This window comes from Erigeron canadensis, chromosome 1 (genome assembly GCF_010389155.1).
Source record: "Erigeron canadensis isolate Cc75 chromosome 1, C_canadensis_v1, whole genome shotgun sequence".
Classification (NCBI taxonomy): domain Eukaryota; kingdom Viridiplantae; phylum Streptophyta; class Magnoliopsida; order Asterales; family Asteraceae; genus Erigeron; species Erigeron canadensis.
In genome coordinates this window covers 1524508-1543494 of record NC_057761.1, presented here as the reverse complement: position 1 = coordinate 1543494, position 18987 = coordinate 1524508, and the positions used below count along the sequence as shown (strand labels likewise).

The following is an 18987-nucleotide window of genomic DNA, read 5'->3' as shown; positions in this document are numbered from 1 at the left end:
ATTAACACGTATCACAACATAACGTCCTACACCACATATAACGTCCATTAAGACGTATCGCAACATAACATCCTACATCACATATAACGTCCATTAACAAGACCACAACATAACATCTCGAATCATATCATAATGTATCTAGTTAACGACCACAACATGTATTCATAACGAAAGCAAAATCAACCAAGTGATAAGTCAATACGCCCATAGAACAATCAATCAATCAGTCAACGATAAAACAAGTATGTACACTTTTCAGCCCGAATCTCAATCGAGTAGGGAGGGGTTTACGAAACTCACCTTGAGCGGCTACAACAAGTTAAAGTCAAATTATAAACGTCCAACAATCGCTTCGTGTGCATCACCTATCAAATACACATTTTTAAAATCACAAGTCAAACCCTAATCGGAGCTTTATAAGGGTAAATCAACTTTGAATGACAATCGGGACTCGACTTGGTCATGCCACAACACTCAAACGTCTTTATGGTTCAACCGAATAAGGACAGGGACGCTTTAACACGACATTTTTGGGAAAGAAAGAGAAAGAAAGAAATGAAAAGGGAAAAGAAGGGGGAGTTGGGGGCCGGCCTATAGAGGTCTAAAAGTGGCTCCCGCTCTGCTAAGTTTGACCAATAGCTAAATGTTAACCATTTAAATGCTAAAACAAAACCGTGCACTTAAACAAACTCAACGTTACGTTAAAACTCGAGAAGACGCCCATAAGTCATATTAACTCACAAAAATCTTTCACATTTAATCACATTTAATTTACAAGTCAAATGAGTCAAAATTTACGAATGTTACATCTATACTACTCTAATATATTATAAAAAACATTAATTTAATATTATAAATTGTAAATTCAAATTTATAATAATACTTCTATGTAAAATAAATAACAAACTTTGTAAATATTAACTCAATCGTTCTTTCATGTTCACGAAACCATTTGAATGATGTGTGTAAACAATTTTCTAGTTTGTAAGCATTCATGTGTACTTTATTAGTTTGTTATAAAGATTTCTACAAATAAATAATATATAATACAAAGCTACTCGTATAATATAAGCTTATGTGAACAAAAAGGATAGCGTAAATAACACGGATAAACTAATAATCGGATACTTTTAATGACAAAATGTTGAATATGATAGACGTTAGTGAAATGGATCTACGACTAAAAAAACGTTGTAACTACGCTATTTACGCTATCCTTTTTGTTCACATAAGGATAGAGATCTAAAAGTATAAGTGGTTAGAGACCTAAAAAAGTAAAAAGAATCTCACATGACCTCAAATATTATAAATAAATTACAATGATAATAACAATAAAAATGACGATGAAAATAGTTGTTAGTAAACATGAAGATATATCTCTCTGATAATATAGGACTCGGAGTACCAATTAGTGCAAAATGGTAGTTCAGAGCTTTAGATGAAGAGACATTAATTAGCAGCATTATTATGAAAGTGTTTGTATGATACAACACAAATTAAGAACAATAATATATTAAAGAAAAATAAAATAAACCAATTAAACCATAGAAAAATAAAAAAAGAATAATATTATGAAAAAAATTAAAATAGAAAATTGTTTAACAATATAGCAATGATGAACCAAAAAAAAAAAAAAAAAAAACTGGACTCCGTTCGGTATAACGACAGAAATAAACAATTAACCATATATATGAAATCCAATTAATGCCTTAAATTGTCGTTCAAAAATTAAAAAAAAATATGACATTAAAATAATTAATGAAATCAATGGATTGTCTTGTTTAACTATTATGTTTTCCCAAAAATAAATCAAAAACATTGTGGTTCAAGTGGCAAATCCTAACACATGCTAGATGGGAGGTTATAGGTTCCATCCCCACCTCATTCATTTTTATATAATTAATTAAATATGTAGATTACATGCTTATGTGGTGTATATAGTGCTAACGTGGTACGCTGATGTGTCGCTCGAATTAATATGGTGATGCCACGTTGGAAAAAGCTGAGGTGACGAGCTTAAAGAGTGCCATGTGAGGACTTGGAGATAGCCTTATATATATAGAGAGAGAGATTTACACTTTTTGATTTTTCATTACAAATTTACACTTTTTACCAAATAATTCTAATATCAAATATTCAATAGATTAATAGCTAATATATATTCTAATAATAAAATAGTATTATCTATCTTATATCTTATCCAATAAAATAATAGTTAATATCATATGAAAAAAATAAAACATATTTTAGTTTGAAATATTTAAGATATGTTTCATATAAAATATATAGATCAATTTTCTATTAATAAAAATAGTAAGCTATATTTTATACCATGAAAAAATAAAATTGAATATTAATAATGTCGGGTTTATAAATTATCAACGATAGTGTTGAGAAGAACGAGTTTAGCTTAGGTGAGCGACAACTTTGAGAACGTCAACCTTTAAAATTGATCTGCAATTTTAGAGCATGTGGTGATGGAAAAGTTGCGCTCCATTAAAGAACATAAAATGAATTATTGAAATTAATGATATATAATTTAGCTTCTAAATATGTATGACTATTGTGATTACCATTATAAAGAAATTTGAAAAAAATATAACATTTTTACATACAACTATATTATTAATGTACTGTACATTTACCCAAAAAAGAAAAAACCCTTTTTCCAACCCTTTTTTTTTCTATTATATTAAAAATAAAAACAACTTAAAATTTTTACTCTACCAATAGAGGGATTTATCTCAAAAATGATGTCTCCAACCAAGTGATGTACTTACAAAGAAGAAGCCTATGACAACAAAGTGAATGTTTGTATGTATTCTTTATTTATTAATATTTGGTAGGAACAAAATTACAAAAATACCCTTAGTACCAAAATTGGAGTGGGGACTCCACCCATGGTTATATTTCTTAAATTTGGCAAATTTATTATAGAATAAAATCTAAACTCAATACTAATGAGTTGTCTATGATAGATTCCAACTCGGTAATTCAAAGTATTTAGGATATATTATTTTTCTCATGATAGATTCTAACTCGGTAATTCAAAGTATTTAGGATCTATTATTTTTCTCTATTTCGTTTAATAAAGATTACAAATTCATTTTTTTTGGTGGAACGAGTAAGGGAGGAGGGGGAGTCGAACTCAAAAAATGAAACGTAATAGATCTACTGGAAGACGATTGTCAAGTAAAAAAGTAGGTAGTTTAGGTTTTGGTGATCTAGATACTCTTAATTTAGCATTGATGTGTACAAATAGATATGACATGTGCTTCAAAATCTGAAGTACGTTAGGTGTAAGATAATCAATGTGATTCATGGTTTTGAGTCTGTGTTCTTGTGTAAAACAAAAGGTAATAATTTATGGGCAAATATATGTTCCTCAATCTCTGAGGTATACTCGATTGCTAGCCTCCTTAAGATGTTTTTAAAGAACACTTAGGAGTGAAAAAAGACAAGATTAACCAAATTGGAGTAGGGACTCCATCCATGGTTATATTTCATAAATTTTGCAAAGTTATTATAGAATAAAATCTAAACTCAATACTAATGAATTGTCTATGATGGATTCTAACTCGGCAGTTAAAAGTATTTAGGATATATTATTTTTCTCTATTTCGATTGATAAATATCACAACTTCATTTTTTTGGTGGAAGGGGTAAGGGAGGACGAGGGGGGGATTGAACTCGGAAAATGAAATGTAATGGATCTACTGTAAGGCAATTGTCAGGTAAAAAAGTGGGTGGTTTAGGTTTTGGTGGTCTGGATAATCTTCATTTAGTATTGATATGTACAAATGGTTATGACATGTGGTTCAAAGTCTGAATTGCGTTAGATTTAAAATCATCAATGTGATTCATGGTTCTGAGTTTGTGTTCCTGTGTATAACAAATGGTAATAATATATGGGCAAATATATGTTCCTCATTATCTGAGACACATTCGATTGCTAGGCCCTTTAAGATGTTATTAAAGAACCGTTAGGAGTGAAAATAAGACAAGATTTTGGAATGATCATTGGCTTGATGGTGGCAATCTTGCAACTTGGTTTAGAAGGTTGTATGCCTTGACACCATCTAAAGAATGTGTCATATGTGATATTTTTTATGATATGACATGAAAATCCGAATGACATTGAGATATTTGTGATGACATGGATAAGCAATAACTTTTGGCATTGAATATATATATATATATTTAGAACAGCAACGGTCGGGCCACGGGTATCAGGACTGGTTACCGTGGACCTAAGACCCGTTTCCCTCCCCCTTGCCCGCCCCACGGGGTAAATGCTCCACGAAGGTTCAGGAAACCTAAAGCCTATAAATCTTACACCCGAGAGTATCGAACCTGAGACCTCACGGACAAACGTCTGGGTGTCCAACCACTGAGGTAATCAGTGAAGGACATTGAATAATTTATTTAATCAGTAAGACTTAATGAGTAACACAATAAATGTTTGTGAAATTATAAAAGTAAAAAAAAACAAATGTTTATAAAATGAAATTGAATATTTTAATTTATTAACTATTAATTAAGAAAATAGCATTTTAGATATATATATAATTATAAAAATATATTTACCCGCGTATTACGCGGGACAATAATTTAGTTAGTAGAAACAAACCAAAACATAAAATGTCCAATATCATTAAAAAAATAGAAAGTTAAATATATATATATATATCATGTATTTAAAACTGAAAAATTAAAAAATTTATTTGTTATATATCTTTAAACTATGTACTGTAGTATAAGTATAAGAAAATGTACAGAAAGAGTAGAATGGAAGCCACATGTACCTAATTAAAAATCTAAAAGAAATTTAAAAAAAAAAACAGGTTTAGCCAAGAATAAAGTAGAGATTAAGTTTATTGTAAATAATTTAGTATATTGAAAATAATTTTATTAAGGGTATTATATGTATATTAGGTAGAGATTATTAAAATAAAGAATAAAGTAGACGAGTAGTTTGAGTTCATCAAGTTTTTCTGATTAAAAAGAAAACATATACATTTTGTTAACCGAAAATCAACATAAATATTTAAATATATATATATATATACATTAATACATGTAGAGTGGCTTTCCAATGAGAATGAAATTAAAATGAGAATAAATGAAAACACTTAAAAACTACATTTTGATGCATTAAAAGTCCATAAAACTAACATAGTGCTTAACTAATTATCATTATTTAAGTGTTTAACAACACATTGATCCGTCAAAATCAAAAAAATTACGTTTTTTGGTGGATGCATTATTTTGAAGAATATGCATCCAAGATGGATGCACAAAACAAAAATCATGATTTTCTTGATTTTGACAGGCCAATGTGTTGTTATACACTTAAATAATGACAATTAGTTAAGCACTATGTTAGTTTTATGGACTTTTAATACATCAAAATGATGTTTTTTAAGTGTTTTCACCGTTCTTATTTTAAGACTGTTCTCACTAGAGTATTACCCAATACATGTATTATATATATATATATATATATATATATATATATATATTCACACCATCAAAATCTAAAATCAACAAGCCATATCTATCCATCTATATGACTATATTATGAAAATCAAAATCAACAAGTACCCTTATCCATAAACCTAAATCTATTAGTACCGTTTTCCATACCTAAATATATAGATATATATTTCTGTCTTCACTCTCTATATATCTATACATGCCACCACCATTATTACTGCCCAAGCAAGAAGTGAAGAAGGAAGCAGAGGAGAAAGAAAAGATATGCCGCCACCGGAAGCCGAGGAGGAAGAAAAGCCATAAACTGATGAGATCACGGTGGTCAGGCAACCACCACCTCGAAAATGTCGCCGATGCCACTGTCACACTACCACCGATGCACTCCACCACCACCGATATTTCCCCCATCATTTTCAGATTTTTGAGGTTGTTGATGGATACTCTCGTGGTGGTGGTGACGGACGGAGGCAGATTTCGTCCAAACTACGACTGATACACCATCGCCGAAAAAACGAAAAGTGATAGATTTGTTGTTTTCATTGATTTTGGATTTTGCCTTTCGATTTTGTGATAAAATACCCACCCAATCTGTGTGAATAAAAGGTATAGTAGCAAGTGTAATTTTGCGATGAAGATTTTAGATGTATATGAGTATATCCAATATCTATCTGTGGGTAGTTTGAAGTTGAATCTGAAGTTTTGAAATTTGTATTTTTTTTTTTTTTTTTTTTTCTTTTTGTGAAGTTGAGTATTATAGTTTATGGCTTTTTTTTATATGAGTAATGATATTATAAGATCAACCAAAAGCTTTTATCACATGACATGTGTAATCCATTCATTATCTCTCTCAATCTCTTTTTTTGATTATGCCAAATGTCATCATCATGTACTTAGGTTGATTATTAGGTTGTTTTGGTTAAGTTGATCAATCATTTTCCTTTTTATATTATTTGAAATAAATTGTGAAAGTGTAATTTGGTATTTGATTGATGTTCTTCCTGGTATTGGTACATAGTTAGACCTTATACTAAGCTAGACACATATACCCCTCTTTCACACCTCTTCTACATTGCCACATCAGTTTTTCTCTCTCTTCATTCATCTCTTCCACACTCACTCCCTATAACCCCTCTTCCACACTTTTTATTTATTTTATTTTATATTTACATAAAAAATAAATAATTCAACATTTATTTAAAATTAAATATTAAAAAAGCACACTACAATTATTAAAAAAAAACACACTACATTAATAAATAAAAAACCACAATACATTTATTAAAAAAAAAACAATACATTACATTTATTAATTAAAAAAACACAACTAGAAAAAACAAAATACACTCAACGTTCACGTTGGTTTTCCGGCAAGTTCCAAATGTGCTCGACGAGGGCACCTTTTAGACGGTTGTGTGTTGCCCTATCACGTAACTCCCCTGTCATACGTAACTGAATGTCAACACGTTCGTCCCAAGAACGCGTTGGCGGGTTATCGAGAATTAGCTCCAAATCCAAAGGACTGATTGCACGCCCGTTATATTTAACGACCATGTTGTGCAACAACACACAAGAGTACATGATGCGTTTAATTTTGTTAATACTTAATGGACGCGCACCCTGTTGAAGAATTCTCCATCGGCCTTGAAGTACCCCAAAAGCACGTTCCACGTTTTTTCTTGCAGACTCTTGGAAGCGTTTGAATTTAGAGGTCTTAGGGTCCATGGGACACTTGAAAGACTTGACAAGTGTAGCCCATTCTGGATAAATACCATCAGCAAGATAATAACCCTTTGTAAACTGTTGGCCATTAACGGTGAAATTTACCGCAAGAGCTCTATCTTGGAGAAGCTGGTCGAACAAGTCAGATTCATTAAGGACGTTGATGTCGTTGTTCGAACCGGCGGGCCCAAAGTAAGCATGTCAAAGCCACAAATCATACGAAGCAACCGCTTCAAGCATAATCGTCGGATGTCCTTTGTCACCACGAGTGTATTGGCCTTGCCATGCCGTTGGGCAGTTTCTCCAAGCCCAATGCATACAATCAACGCTTCCAAGCATACCCAGAAAAACATGTACCGCCTCATGTTTAGCGGTCACGTGGTTAACATCTTCTTGTGTTGGTTTTCTCAAAAACTCGGCGTGATATAATTGAACAACACGTTTGCAGAAGGCGTTCAACGAATCGGCAGACGTTTGAGCACCCATTTCGAGGTATTCATCTAACTGGTCGGCAGTAGAACCATAAACCAGTTGGCGTATAGCGGAAGTACATTTTTGAAAAATGTTTAACGTCGGGCGACCCACAGCATCGGTTGGAGCGTTGTGGAAGAATGCAAAGTGGGGCGGTAATGGTTGTACGACGTCAAAGTTATATATATTGTTCACTATACAAAGAAACATTTCTTTCGGCATTCGAAAACGCCTTCTAAAATAATCGGCAGGATAAACGGGTTGCGGGGCAAAGCAATGATTGTATAAACGTGTGGAGGCTTCCACATGGTTTCTGGTTATTGTTCGTCTCGGTATTTTTGGTCTGCCGGCCATTCTCGAGCTCTCTGCTTCTGCTTCTTCATCTTCGATTATATTAACGAAAGTGTTCAACATTTCGGCATCTATTGTATATTTACTCATGTATGAAACTGAATCTTCGTCGGAACTCGACATATTTAATGAAAATGCATAGAGTGTGTGTTATTATGTATAAAAATATATGAATGAAAAGAAGTGAATGAGATGAGAATGGTTGAATAGAAGTTGGTTTTTATAGAGGAAGTTTTTTTTTAAAAAAAAAACTAGCCGTTTGAAAAAAAAAAAACAAGTTAACGTTGTAATCGGTCCCACCACCACGCTCCTCCTCCTCGTCAACACTCTTCGGCCGAACGAAACCACTCGAAGGAAGTAGCCGTCGACGAAGTCGCTCCCTAAGCTTGACTCGTTGACGAGCCCATCAACGACTCCATCGAAGAGGCTTAGTGAACGGCCTTAGGTGCAAGGTGCTGATGGTTTTTTAGACGGGTCATGTTTGTTTCGTGTGAAGTAAATCTGTTTTCTTCTTTGCTAACAAATTATATATAGAAGCTGCACCCAAAAATGTTCCTGTTATAGCCATAAAATGTTGGATAGAAGGTGACGGTTAATGATTCTATATATTGATTTGAGGTTCTTTTAATCTCTTGAATTTTCACGGTTAATTGATTTTGTTAAATGTGTAATTATATAATATATATATATATAATGACAATCAAATAAGAACAGTTTTAAAATAAGAACGGTAAGAACACTTAAAAAACATCATTTTGATGCATTAAAAGTCCATAAAACTAACATAGTGCATAACTAATTATCATTATTTAAGTGTATAGCAACACATTGGCCTGTCAAAATGAAAAAAATCAATGATTTTTGTTTTGTGCATCCATCTTGGATGCATATTCTTCAAAATGATGCATCCATCAAAAAACGTGATTTTTTCTATTTTGACGGATCAATGTGTTGTTAAACACTTAAATGATGATAATTAGTTCTACACTATGTTAGTTTTATGGACTTTTAATGCATTAAAATGATGTTTTTTAAGTGTTCTCACCGTTCTTATTTTAAGACCGTTCTTATCAAATGATGGAATGTTTACATTCCTACGGAATGAGATTCCTCCTTCTTTGAACAACCAAACGCATACGGAATGAGATTCCTCCTTCTTTGAACAACCAAACGCACTAAGGAATAGAATTGAATTCCAATTCCATCAGATTCCATCAAATTCTGTGAAACAAACGCGACCTTAGGGTTTACTTAGATGGGGATGAAGATTGTGGTTGAGGGGATGAAGATGGTAGTTCACGGGCTGATTTGGAGGGTTTACATGGATGTAACCGGACCCACATGAGCTTTTACCCGGTTTCATGCTACCATAGAAATTTAGCAGGGTTCATGCATACAATAAGGTTCTGTAAGTTCATGCATACAATCACTTTTCGGCCTTAGTTAATTACATTTTCGCGCACTTAACCCTATAATTTAAATATACTATATTATATATTAAATATAGTAAAGTTTTTGTAACTTGAAATACTTACACATTAATATTATTAGTCACTTATAACATAAGTTTTTCTAATTTTTTTATAACTACCTTATGAAAGACAACACATGTTAAATTTTTTGTATACTCTCTTACCCTGTTACACATAATACACTACATACTAACACTTCCTTGTCAAGCTAATGGGTTAGTGGCCTATTCATAAGGTCTTGGATTTTGAAAAAATCCATCAAAGTTCGAATCTCATTTCTTATATTTATAGGAATGGATTATTAGGGAAGAAAGGGTTCAAGAGTTTTGGTTTTCTTCCTAAAGAATTCATGGTTCAAGCTTTGCATACTGCCCAGTTAGTTCTTACTCTAATATCTCAAATGCTAACTGTTAACTACTAACTAGTAACTCGTGAGTTTAAAAAAAAAACACCTTGTCCTTTACACGGGAGTCATGGGCTATTAGTCCTTCATATTTAACACAAACCTTGTAACACATGTTCCTTTACACGGGAGTTGTGGACTATTAGTCCTTCATATTTAACACAAACCTTGTAACACATGTTCGCCTTGCTCCCCCGAGGCTTGTTTTGTTTATACTTTGTCCTCTAGTTCCTTGCTAGATGGCCGTTTGTTTTTAGTATAATATAATGTCTTGTTGTTAAAAAAAACAGCTCCTTTTCAAATATTAATGGATAACAGCACAATTATAAAATTATATAACTACTGGATTAGAACCGTCCATTGGACGGTAATATTATAATAATTAAGCAGAATTTTTATAATTAGTAAATAATATATGTTATTTTTAATACTTTTAGATTATTAAAAACTATAATGTAATAGATCTATTAGAAATATTATAGGAAAATGATTAATAAATATTTTTGACTTTTATATTACACATATAACTACATATCTATACTACATTATAAAAATTATACCATGTTGTTGAAAAATTAGAAAAGAAGAGTTTAAAAATGACTGTTTTGCCCTTAATGAACCATCCTTTATTAGTTATACAAATTAACCTAGTTGCCATTAATGAACTAATTTTACACCCTAAACTTTCATCATTTATAATATCTCACTTACCACTTTTAAATTGATTACATCTACATCGATATATCACTACAAAAAATATTTCATTAATTCACACTTTTTAGTTAGTGTGAACAAATTAAAATTTTGTCACATTTTTATGTGTGTAAAAATATATATATAACTAAAAGTGTAACTAAAAGAGTGTAGTAATTTCTTCACACTAAAAAGTGTGTAAAATTAAATGTTCACACTTTTTAGTGTGAACTTTCTTAATTATTTTGTCACGCTCCATTTGTCCACACTTTATGTTAGTGTGGACAAATGGGGTGTGACAAAATAATTAAAAAAAATTCATACTAAAAAGTGTGAACTTTTAATTTTACACACTTTTTAGTGTGAAGAAATTACTATACATGTTTAGTTTTATATGTTTTTACACACATAAAAGCGTGACAAAATTTTAATTTGTTCACACTAATTAAAAAGTGTGAATAAATGCAACATAATTTGTAGTGTACACCTTTTGACACCGCCACCACCGTCGCCGCCACCATTAGACCGTCGTCTCTACCACCACCGCCGCATTGTGCGGGTATCGTGCTAGTAAAACTTAAAAGAATTCATCTTAACAACAAAACGTTAGTAAAAATTTTACATGACATAAGAATATAATTATGTTATATAGAAAAAGATGATAAATAATTTTGAACTTATGAGCATCATGACTATAATCAAGAATCTAAGGTGAGAATTAACTCTATGTGTTAATTAGGATCAAATTTCTTTTTTATTAATTATATAATAAAAAATTTAATTTAAATAAATGGTTGAATTATTTGTTTTTCCGATGATAATTGATAGTTAATAAATAATTAAAAACATGACAACACACATGACATATAAAAATTTTAAATTTAAATAATTGATTGATTTTATCATCCAAAAGTAATTAACAATTAAATAATTGATTGATTTTATCATCCAAAAGTAATTAACAATTAATAAATAGTTCCAACATGATAACATACGTTACATATATTAAATCAAATAAGATAAAATGACACCTAAAAAAAATCCTAAGTGTCAACAAAATATAATTGTCACATAATCAAAAATATATCATTTTTTAGTTTAGTTATATATAGAAAACATATTTGTTTGCGTGAAAAACGCAAATTCCATTTGAGTAAAGGTTATCAATGTAATTCATGGGTCCGACTCCATACTAATTTTTTAAAAATTCAAACAGTAACGAAATTTGGTCAAAGGTTTGTTCTACAAGATTTGTTTTACATTTTTTGAGGCTCAATTCATAGCCAATTTTTTTATTGTAATCTCATTAAAGGCGAGGCCAATGAACAGTGTCACATGCCACATGGTGTTGTTCTATTGGTCCATCTATCCCGTTTTTTTTCCTAAATTTTGTCATATCAGATTTCATTAAGGTTATTTTTTGTTTGGTTTTTCTTGGTTTCCTAAATAGGTTTTTTTGCTTCTGTGTTTTCTTTCTATTGGTCCACCTATACCCCGCGTTTTTTCGGATTTTGCTATATCGGATCCCGTTAAGGTTATTTTTCTTTCGGTTTTTGTTGGTTTATTACATAATTTTTTTGCTTTTGTGTTTTCTTTCTATTGGTTCATCGTATACCTCCCATCACTATTTAGATTTTGCCATTTTGGATCCCGTTTGAGGATTTTTCTTGGTGTTCATCATAGTTTTTTGGCTTTTGTGTTCTGAATTAATATATTGGAAACTTTTACACAATATTTTATTTTTCCTTTGTTATTTCTATTTTCGTTAAGGTTATTTATCTTTTGGTTTTTCTTGGTTTTTTGATACCTTTTTTTTTTGCTTATATGATTTCTTTTATTGGTTCATCATATACCCCGCATCACTGTTTAGATTCTGACATTACGGATCCTATTTTGAGTTTTTTCTTTCGTTTTTTTTTGGCATGGTTATCAATAGTAACCATGCTTATTAAAACTTGACACGTCGCATCGGTTATAAAGTGACACATCACACGTTTCTTATAGTTTGGATTTTGCCATATTGCATCTTGTTCGGATTTTGTCACGTCTTTTTTTTTTAGTTTTGTTTTTCCTTTTCGGATTTTTTATTACGGGTTACTTCTTTTGTTTTTTTCACACTTTTTATTTGTGATTCAACCTTATTTTGATACACCCCGTACCACTACTTGCAGTTTGCTATATCACATCCACTTGATATCTGAATTAATATATTAATATTTTTGTCATATCACATCCCGTTCAGGTTTCTACTACGGGTTACGTTTTGGTTTCTTGCATACTTTTAAACAAACATATTAATGACAAATTATTTCTAATTAAGCTGTCGAAAATTCATGACATATATACTAAAATAAATAACCGTTTCAACAAAGGAATTGAGACCCCGCAACGCGGGGTCCAAAATTTTCTAGTTGATATTATTATAAAAAAAAAATCAAGAACGATATTATTATGAAAGAACATTGGCTTGAGAGAGGAAAATCTGCAACTCAATATAACATTTCTTTGAGACTGCGCTATTAGTGACTACTTTAATGGAATAACATGGAATTGGGATCGGCGGCGTGTAATTCGTGGAGGAGAGGAAGAAGAACGACTTATTTTTTGGTTCAATTGTTGAAATTTATGGGTCTTAAACTATGTCGCTTAAAAACTAAAATAGGACGAAAGAAATACAATTTTTTTATGCACATTTAGTTTCAGGGTTGCATTTAACATTTTTCGATATTCTTTTATGTTGTTTAAGATGATTCCGCATTTCCGCTCAAATTGTAAAACGGTTTCATGAATTGTCACCCATTTCATACTCTCCATTAACGTCACTAGTTAACTCCATTTCAATTTCCTCCTCTTATATCCTTGACATAGTCTATGCACACAATTCTGTACATACAAATAATCCCCTCACCTACTTATAACACACCCCTCTCACCATCACAATTTCAAGAAGAGAAACCATAATTCTATTATTGTCTTGCCTACAAACATATTTCATAATAGCCAAAAGGTACGTGTGTCGTCTTAATATTTGTTTTCCTCTATATATATTAGTTTTCATCATCCCCCCCCCCCCCCCCCCCCCCCCCCCACCCCCACCCCACACATACACACACATTTATGATCTTGTGACTTTCGGCCCCTAAGCTCCTCCAGTGAGTGCTAATCATCATTTATTAGCTAGCTATTGTTTATACTAGCCAGAGTTGTTTTTCATTTGCTTTTAGTTTCATCTAATTAATAATGTTTCGTTGCTACTTGTTGACTCGTCGTTGACGTTTTCATATGCTTTAAACAAAATTAGAAAATAATATTACATTAACACGTATATTTTGATTGTATCAAACATATAAGTCTGAAATTCTTACAAACTCAGAAGATAATATAATCTTCCTTTTATATAAATCGATAAATAGAAAGTAAGCTCCAGTAGATTAAAATTAAACAATGGAATGCATACTATGATGCACCGAAACTCCAAACAGGTAGCCGTACCTGTTTCTGAAACTCCATGAAAACGTTTCCTCATACGAAACACGTTTGAAACATTCTCTAGAATTTTTCTATAGATACCAAAACGTTTTTTTGAAGTTTCCATACAGTTTCTAATTAATATCAAGGTTTTAAAGGACATTTTCTAATCGCCAAACCCAAACATGCTATATTATATACAATTTGATCAACATTAAATTTTTTATATTCCAAAACCAATTATTAAACACTAAACATTCAATGAGTGATCACTAATCAAGCATGTATTATACAGTTCTACATATATAATTATACACAATCTCTCAAGTCTCAAGTCTTTCTTTATTAAAAAATTGATATTATTTATATTTGTATATGTTTTTATTGTCGTACCTGTATCCTGGATTTTTTTGTTTTGCCGTTCCCCGTTCTCGTACCCCTTTTCCGTACCCGTTTCGTTGCTACATAGAATGCATATATTGAATGCTACATTACACCATGGAGTCATGGACCCAACAACTTTTGAATATCGGTAAAGGCGGTTGAAGACTTCATGTGTTGAGCGTTTGGTTCGCAGAATATTTTTTATGGAATTAAAATCTGTCAATGGAATTCAAATATGAAAGTTATCCTTTATTAAACTCTTTAATTACTCAATTTAATAAAATAGTATTATACTACTTATATATAATAACTAATAAAATAATAATAAATAATATACTTATTAATAAAAAATAATAATTAAATTTTATTAATAATAAAAGTAAACAAATAAATAATAATGAAAATGATAATAATACTAACATTAATAAAAAAAATTATCAATAATAAATAAATAAATAATAAAGATATTGATAAATAATAAGAATAACAATGATAAATAATAAATAATAATGATAAGATTATTTTTTTAATAAAAAATAAAAAATAATGATAATAATGATAATGATAATAATAATAACAGTTTTAAAAAATTAATAATAAAATATAAATAAAAATAAAAGTATTATTAAATATTAATAACAACAATAACAAAAAATAATAATAAATATATATATACTATAAGACAGTTGAACTAATGACTTATTAACCAATCAAATCGCTTAATTTTATAAAATTGGCTCTCGCTTATGTCATCACTTAGATTAACAATAAATTAAAAATCTTAATAATCATTATCCAAATATATTATTATATTAATATTTGTAGAAAAAATTTCATAAATTTACACTTTTTTGTTTTCCAACAATAATTTACACTTTTTACCCTTTAATGTTTAATTTATATTTATTTTTAACCATCAACTTGAGATGAATTTTTTTGAAAATTTTAACTATTTATCTAATAAAAAATATTTCAACGTATGAAATATTGTTCAAAAAAACTATTTCATAGATGAAATACAATATATGTTTTCAATGTTCTAGAAATATATATTATTTTAAATTTGTTTACATAACTTAAATTAAAAGTCCTAATTGTTATCAAATAATATGAAAACAAACCTAATTGTTATTTAATTACCATAGGGCAAATGATTGAAAATAAATCTATTCATGTTATGGGTCAGCATCATGGTTAAAGACATATACTTGAATGTCAATTACAGTATCACAAGTATGTTTATATTTTAATTCTTAATTATCTTTCATAATAATAACACATTCTGAGTACAATTAGTTTCAAAATATTCTATAATAGATAAATTATAAGTATATGTCTACAACAAACAATTTCATCAATATGTTTCAGCTAATAATGACAGTGACGAATGTGTGATTATTGTACAACAACTTGCAAAGTATAACACTTGAAACCTACATATTTAAAATTATTTATGACTTAAATGTATGAAGATCTAATATTGAGAATATCGTAAGTCCGTGTCCAGTGTCGGACACGGGTCTAAAATCTAGTAATATTACTATATTATCAATATTAGAAATAAAATAAAACAAATAAATAATAATAATAAAAACAAATGTAACAAAAAATTATAATAATTAATAAAATTAATAATAACAAATAATTAATAATAAAATTATTAACAAATATTAATAATAACAATAATCATTTCAGAAAAGTCTTAAATCTCTATCATTCTAAGTGGTTTCATTTTCAACGTTATTATTAATCTTTATATTATTAATGTAACTAGTGTTATTGAAAACTAAATATTACAAAAACCAAATGTTTAAATAAAATCAAATATATAATGCAACAAAAGAAAAAGATGAAAAGAAATAAGATAAAAAAACAAATTATATAACATTTGAATAAAAATATAGCATTTTAAAAAGTTATAAAAAACCAAAAGGTAGAGTGTAGAAAAAAGTATAAAAAAAATGTTTTAAAAAAACACAAATTATATAAGGTTAGGATGTAAAATAAATAAAAAGGAAACAGAAGGGCATAAAAGGAAAAGGAAAAAAAGGAGGGGGCAGAAAAAAAAAAGAAAAAAAGAGGGGGCAAAATGCAAAATGCAAAAAAAATAAAAAAATAAAAAAGAAAGAAAGGGGGATGGAGGGGTTTCGAAACCGGGACCTTCAACCCCACAGGTGAAAGCAAAAACCACTATGCCAATTATCAACTTTGTTTTTCATTTGACAAACTGTATATTTAAATTAAAATAGAAGATAATGCTAAAAACACTACTGTTCACGCAAATTTAATTTAAATATGTTATTATAAAATATATTAGTTTACATAATCATTCCTATTTTTAAATATTGTAGTAATAACATATTATAATATGGAAAGCAGAATTGAGAGATGAGAAGAAGTTTTTCTTATTAATGAGGGATTATTAGGGTTACAACATACCCTTTTATTTATAGGCTTGAATAGAACATTCTAGATACAATGATTCTAATATGGAAGGTGAATATCCACCACAATATATTTCATAATACTTCCCCTTGGATATTCACATTTTATTATACGCAAATATGGTGTTTGCTGCCTCATTAAAAACCTTACCAAGAAAAACCTAGTGAGATAAAAACTTGGTGAAGGGAAAAAGAGTGCAGCGCGTATAATACTCCCTCTCATTTGAACATCCGTCTTCAAAATATCGAATATTGATCTTATGTAGAATTTCTTCAATAATCTGCTAAATATTGCTTGATAGTATTTGATGAGCATTGATTGTGTCACCATCTTGTTTGTCATGTGTCGAGATTGAATATATCATTCTTTGAGCTTGAGCTATATACACCACATTGTCTTCAAATGATACCGTTGAATTTTACCTGCTAGTCTTGAGGCTACATTCTTCTTGGGTGTCTCCATTATTGATCTTTGACTTTGACCATTTTCATGGTTAGATGATATAGCTGTTAATGCGTGCTTTATCTCCATGAAATCTTGTAGTATTATCACTTGTGAAAAACTAAAATATTCGTGACTGTGCTTCTAACATCAACATATCCAATCATCTTTGCAAGTGAACTTTTTTAATCAAATAACTCATATCACATGTATTGAAGTATGTCTTCCATTTCATTCACTGATAACTTGTTGATTCGGAACCATTTATTGCTAACACATTTATAGAATGATGTAATATCAGGGATATGCAACAATCATTAGTACTGATAAAATACATCAACATCCCATTTGCGGTTCGAAAACCGATAATAGCTTAATGAGTAAGCTTTTCCAATATTAAAACTCTTTGACCTTTTGTCAATATAATTTCATAAATGGACAAAAGTATCATTCAATTTATGCTCAAATTTTTGAGATAATACAACACTAAGTTGTAGTATATCCATCTCTTCATGATATTTAGTTATATGATTTTTGACATCCATTCATTAATTATTTATAAATCTCCCCCTTGGATGTCCAATTTGCAATTGATGATATTGTATGTTGACAATAGTTCCATACACATTTTGTTTGACCATATAATGACATAATAATCTCAAAACCAATATTGTTCATAAGAACCATTCATACATATGTTGATCATGAGAAATATGATTCATGCTCCAAGCATTTTATATCTATGTGAAACTTTAAGCCATTTGCAGACTACAATGATAGCAAAGAGATACAAATAACTATTTGTATATCACGGTATTTAAATCTACCAATAATATGATCAACCATGGAAGAAATATATTAGGTCTCTGCAAAAATTCATTGTAGCATCAATTGCGCCATATACGTCAATATATCAATTTCTCATTTCGCTTTAGCAAAGACTAGCTTATATAGAGTATGCTACACATTTTTATATTTGGACTTCATGTCAAAAATTTGTGCACGATAATAGGCTTTAAATATTCAGTAGCATTACCCATCTTGTTATTTTTAGCCAACGTATCTCAATTTCTGCACCTCATAGCATATATGATCTTAAAATTTCGCACGCATAGTATTTAGCTTCATATAGCACATATAATCGTTGTCGACATCAATCTTATTTCGATTCCATGCTTTTGATTCAATGCAATACTTGACATGATATATGGTTGTGAGAGATCTTTTCATTATTCAAATATCATCGGTTCTTCATGAACCATCATGTCTATTGTCTCTCTAAGACACATGTTTGGGTATTTTCACCTCGACATGACCATCACATTTATTGATCGTTTTTATTTTCGAGACTTTTTATTTGGAATCGATATCTTTTTGTGCGCGTACCATAGACTAATATAAGTCATCCTGTTGAGATACAATCCAATTTGGAGCATTGAAATCAGTGTATATGGCTTTATGTTAATTGCTAAACCCAAGTGAATCAATCACCATATGAACCTTATGCTCATCTTCTTTAGTAAGCTCACAAATGATAATTCTAAATTGTTCCTTCACTCCCCTTAAATAAATTATCCACTTTTGAAATACATCTTTTCGCATTGTTATAGGACATATATCATATCCAAAATATATGGTCCTTGA

At 30.0% G+C, this 18987-nt stretch overlaps 1 protein-coding gene across 1 annotated transcript; it reads right to left on the bottom strand.

Moving 5' to 3' along the window:
• Window positions 1–6840: 6840 nt before the first annotated feature.
• LOC122584814 lies at window positions 6841–8160 on the bottom strand. Its single transcript, XM_043756876.1, has 2 exons — window positions 7444–8160; window positions 6841–7344 (listed from the first exon to the last, which is right to left on the bottom strand). Exons 1-2 carry the CDS (start codon window positions 8158–8160, stop codon window positions 6841–6843), a joined length of 1221 nt encoding a protein of 406 aa, XP_043612811.1.
• Window positions 8161–18987: the final 10827 nt, after the last annotated feature.

Coding starts and splice junctions, on each gene's coding strand:
- LOC122584814 (XM_043756876.1), bottom strand. CDS start 8,160: ATGTCGAGTTCCGACGAAGATTCAGTTTCATACATGAGTAAATATACA. Junction 7,345..7,443: donor CGACGATTATGCTTGAAGCG/GTTGCTTCGTAT, acceptor TTGTTCGACCAG/CTTCTCCAAGATAGAGCTCT.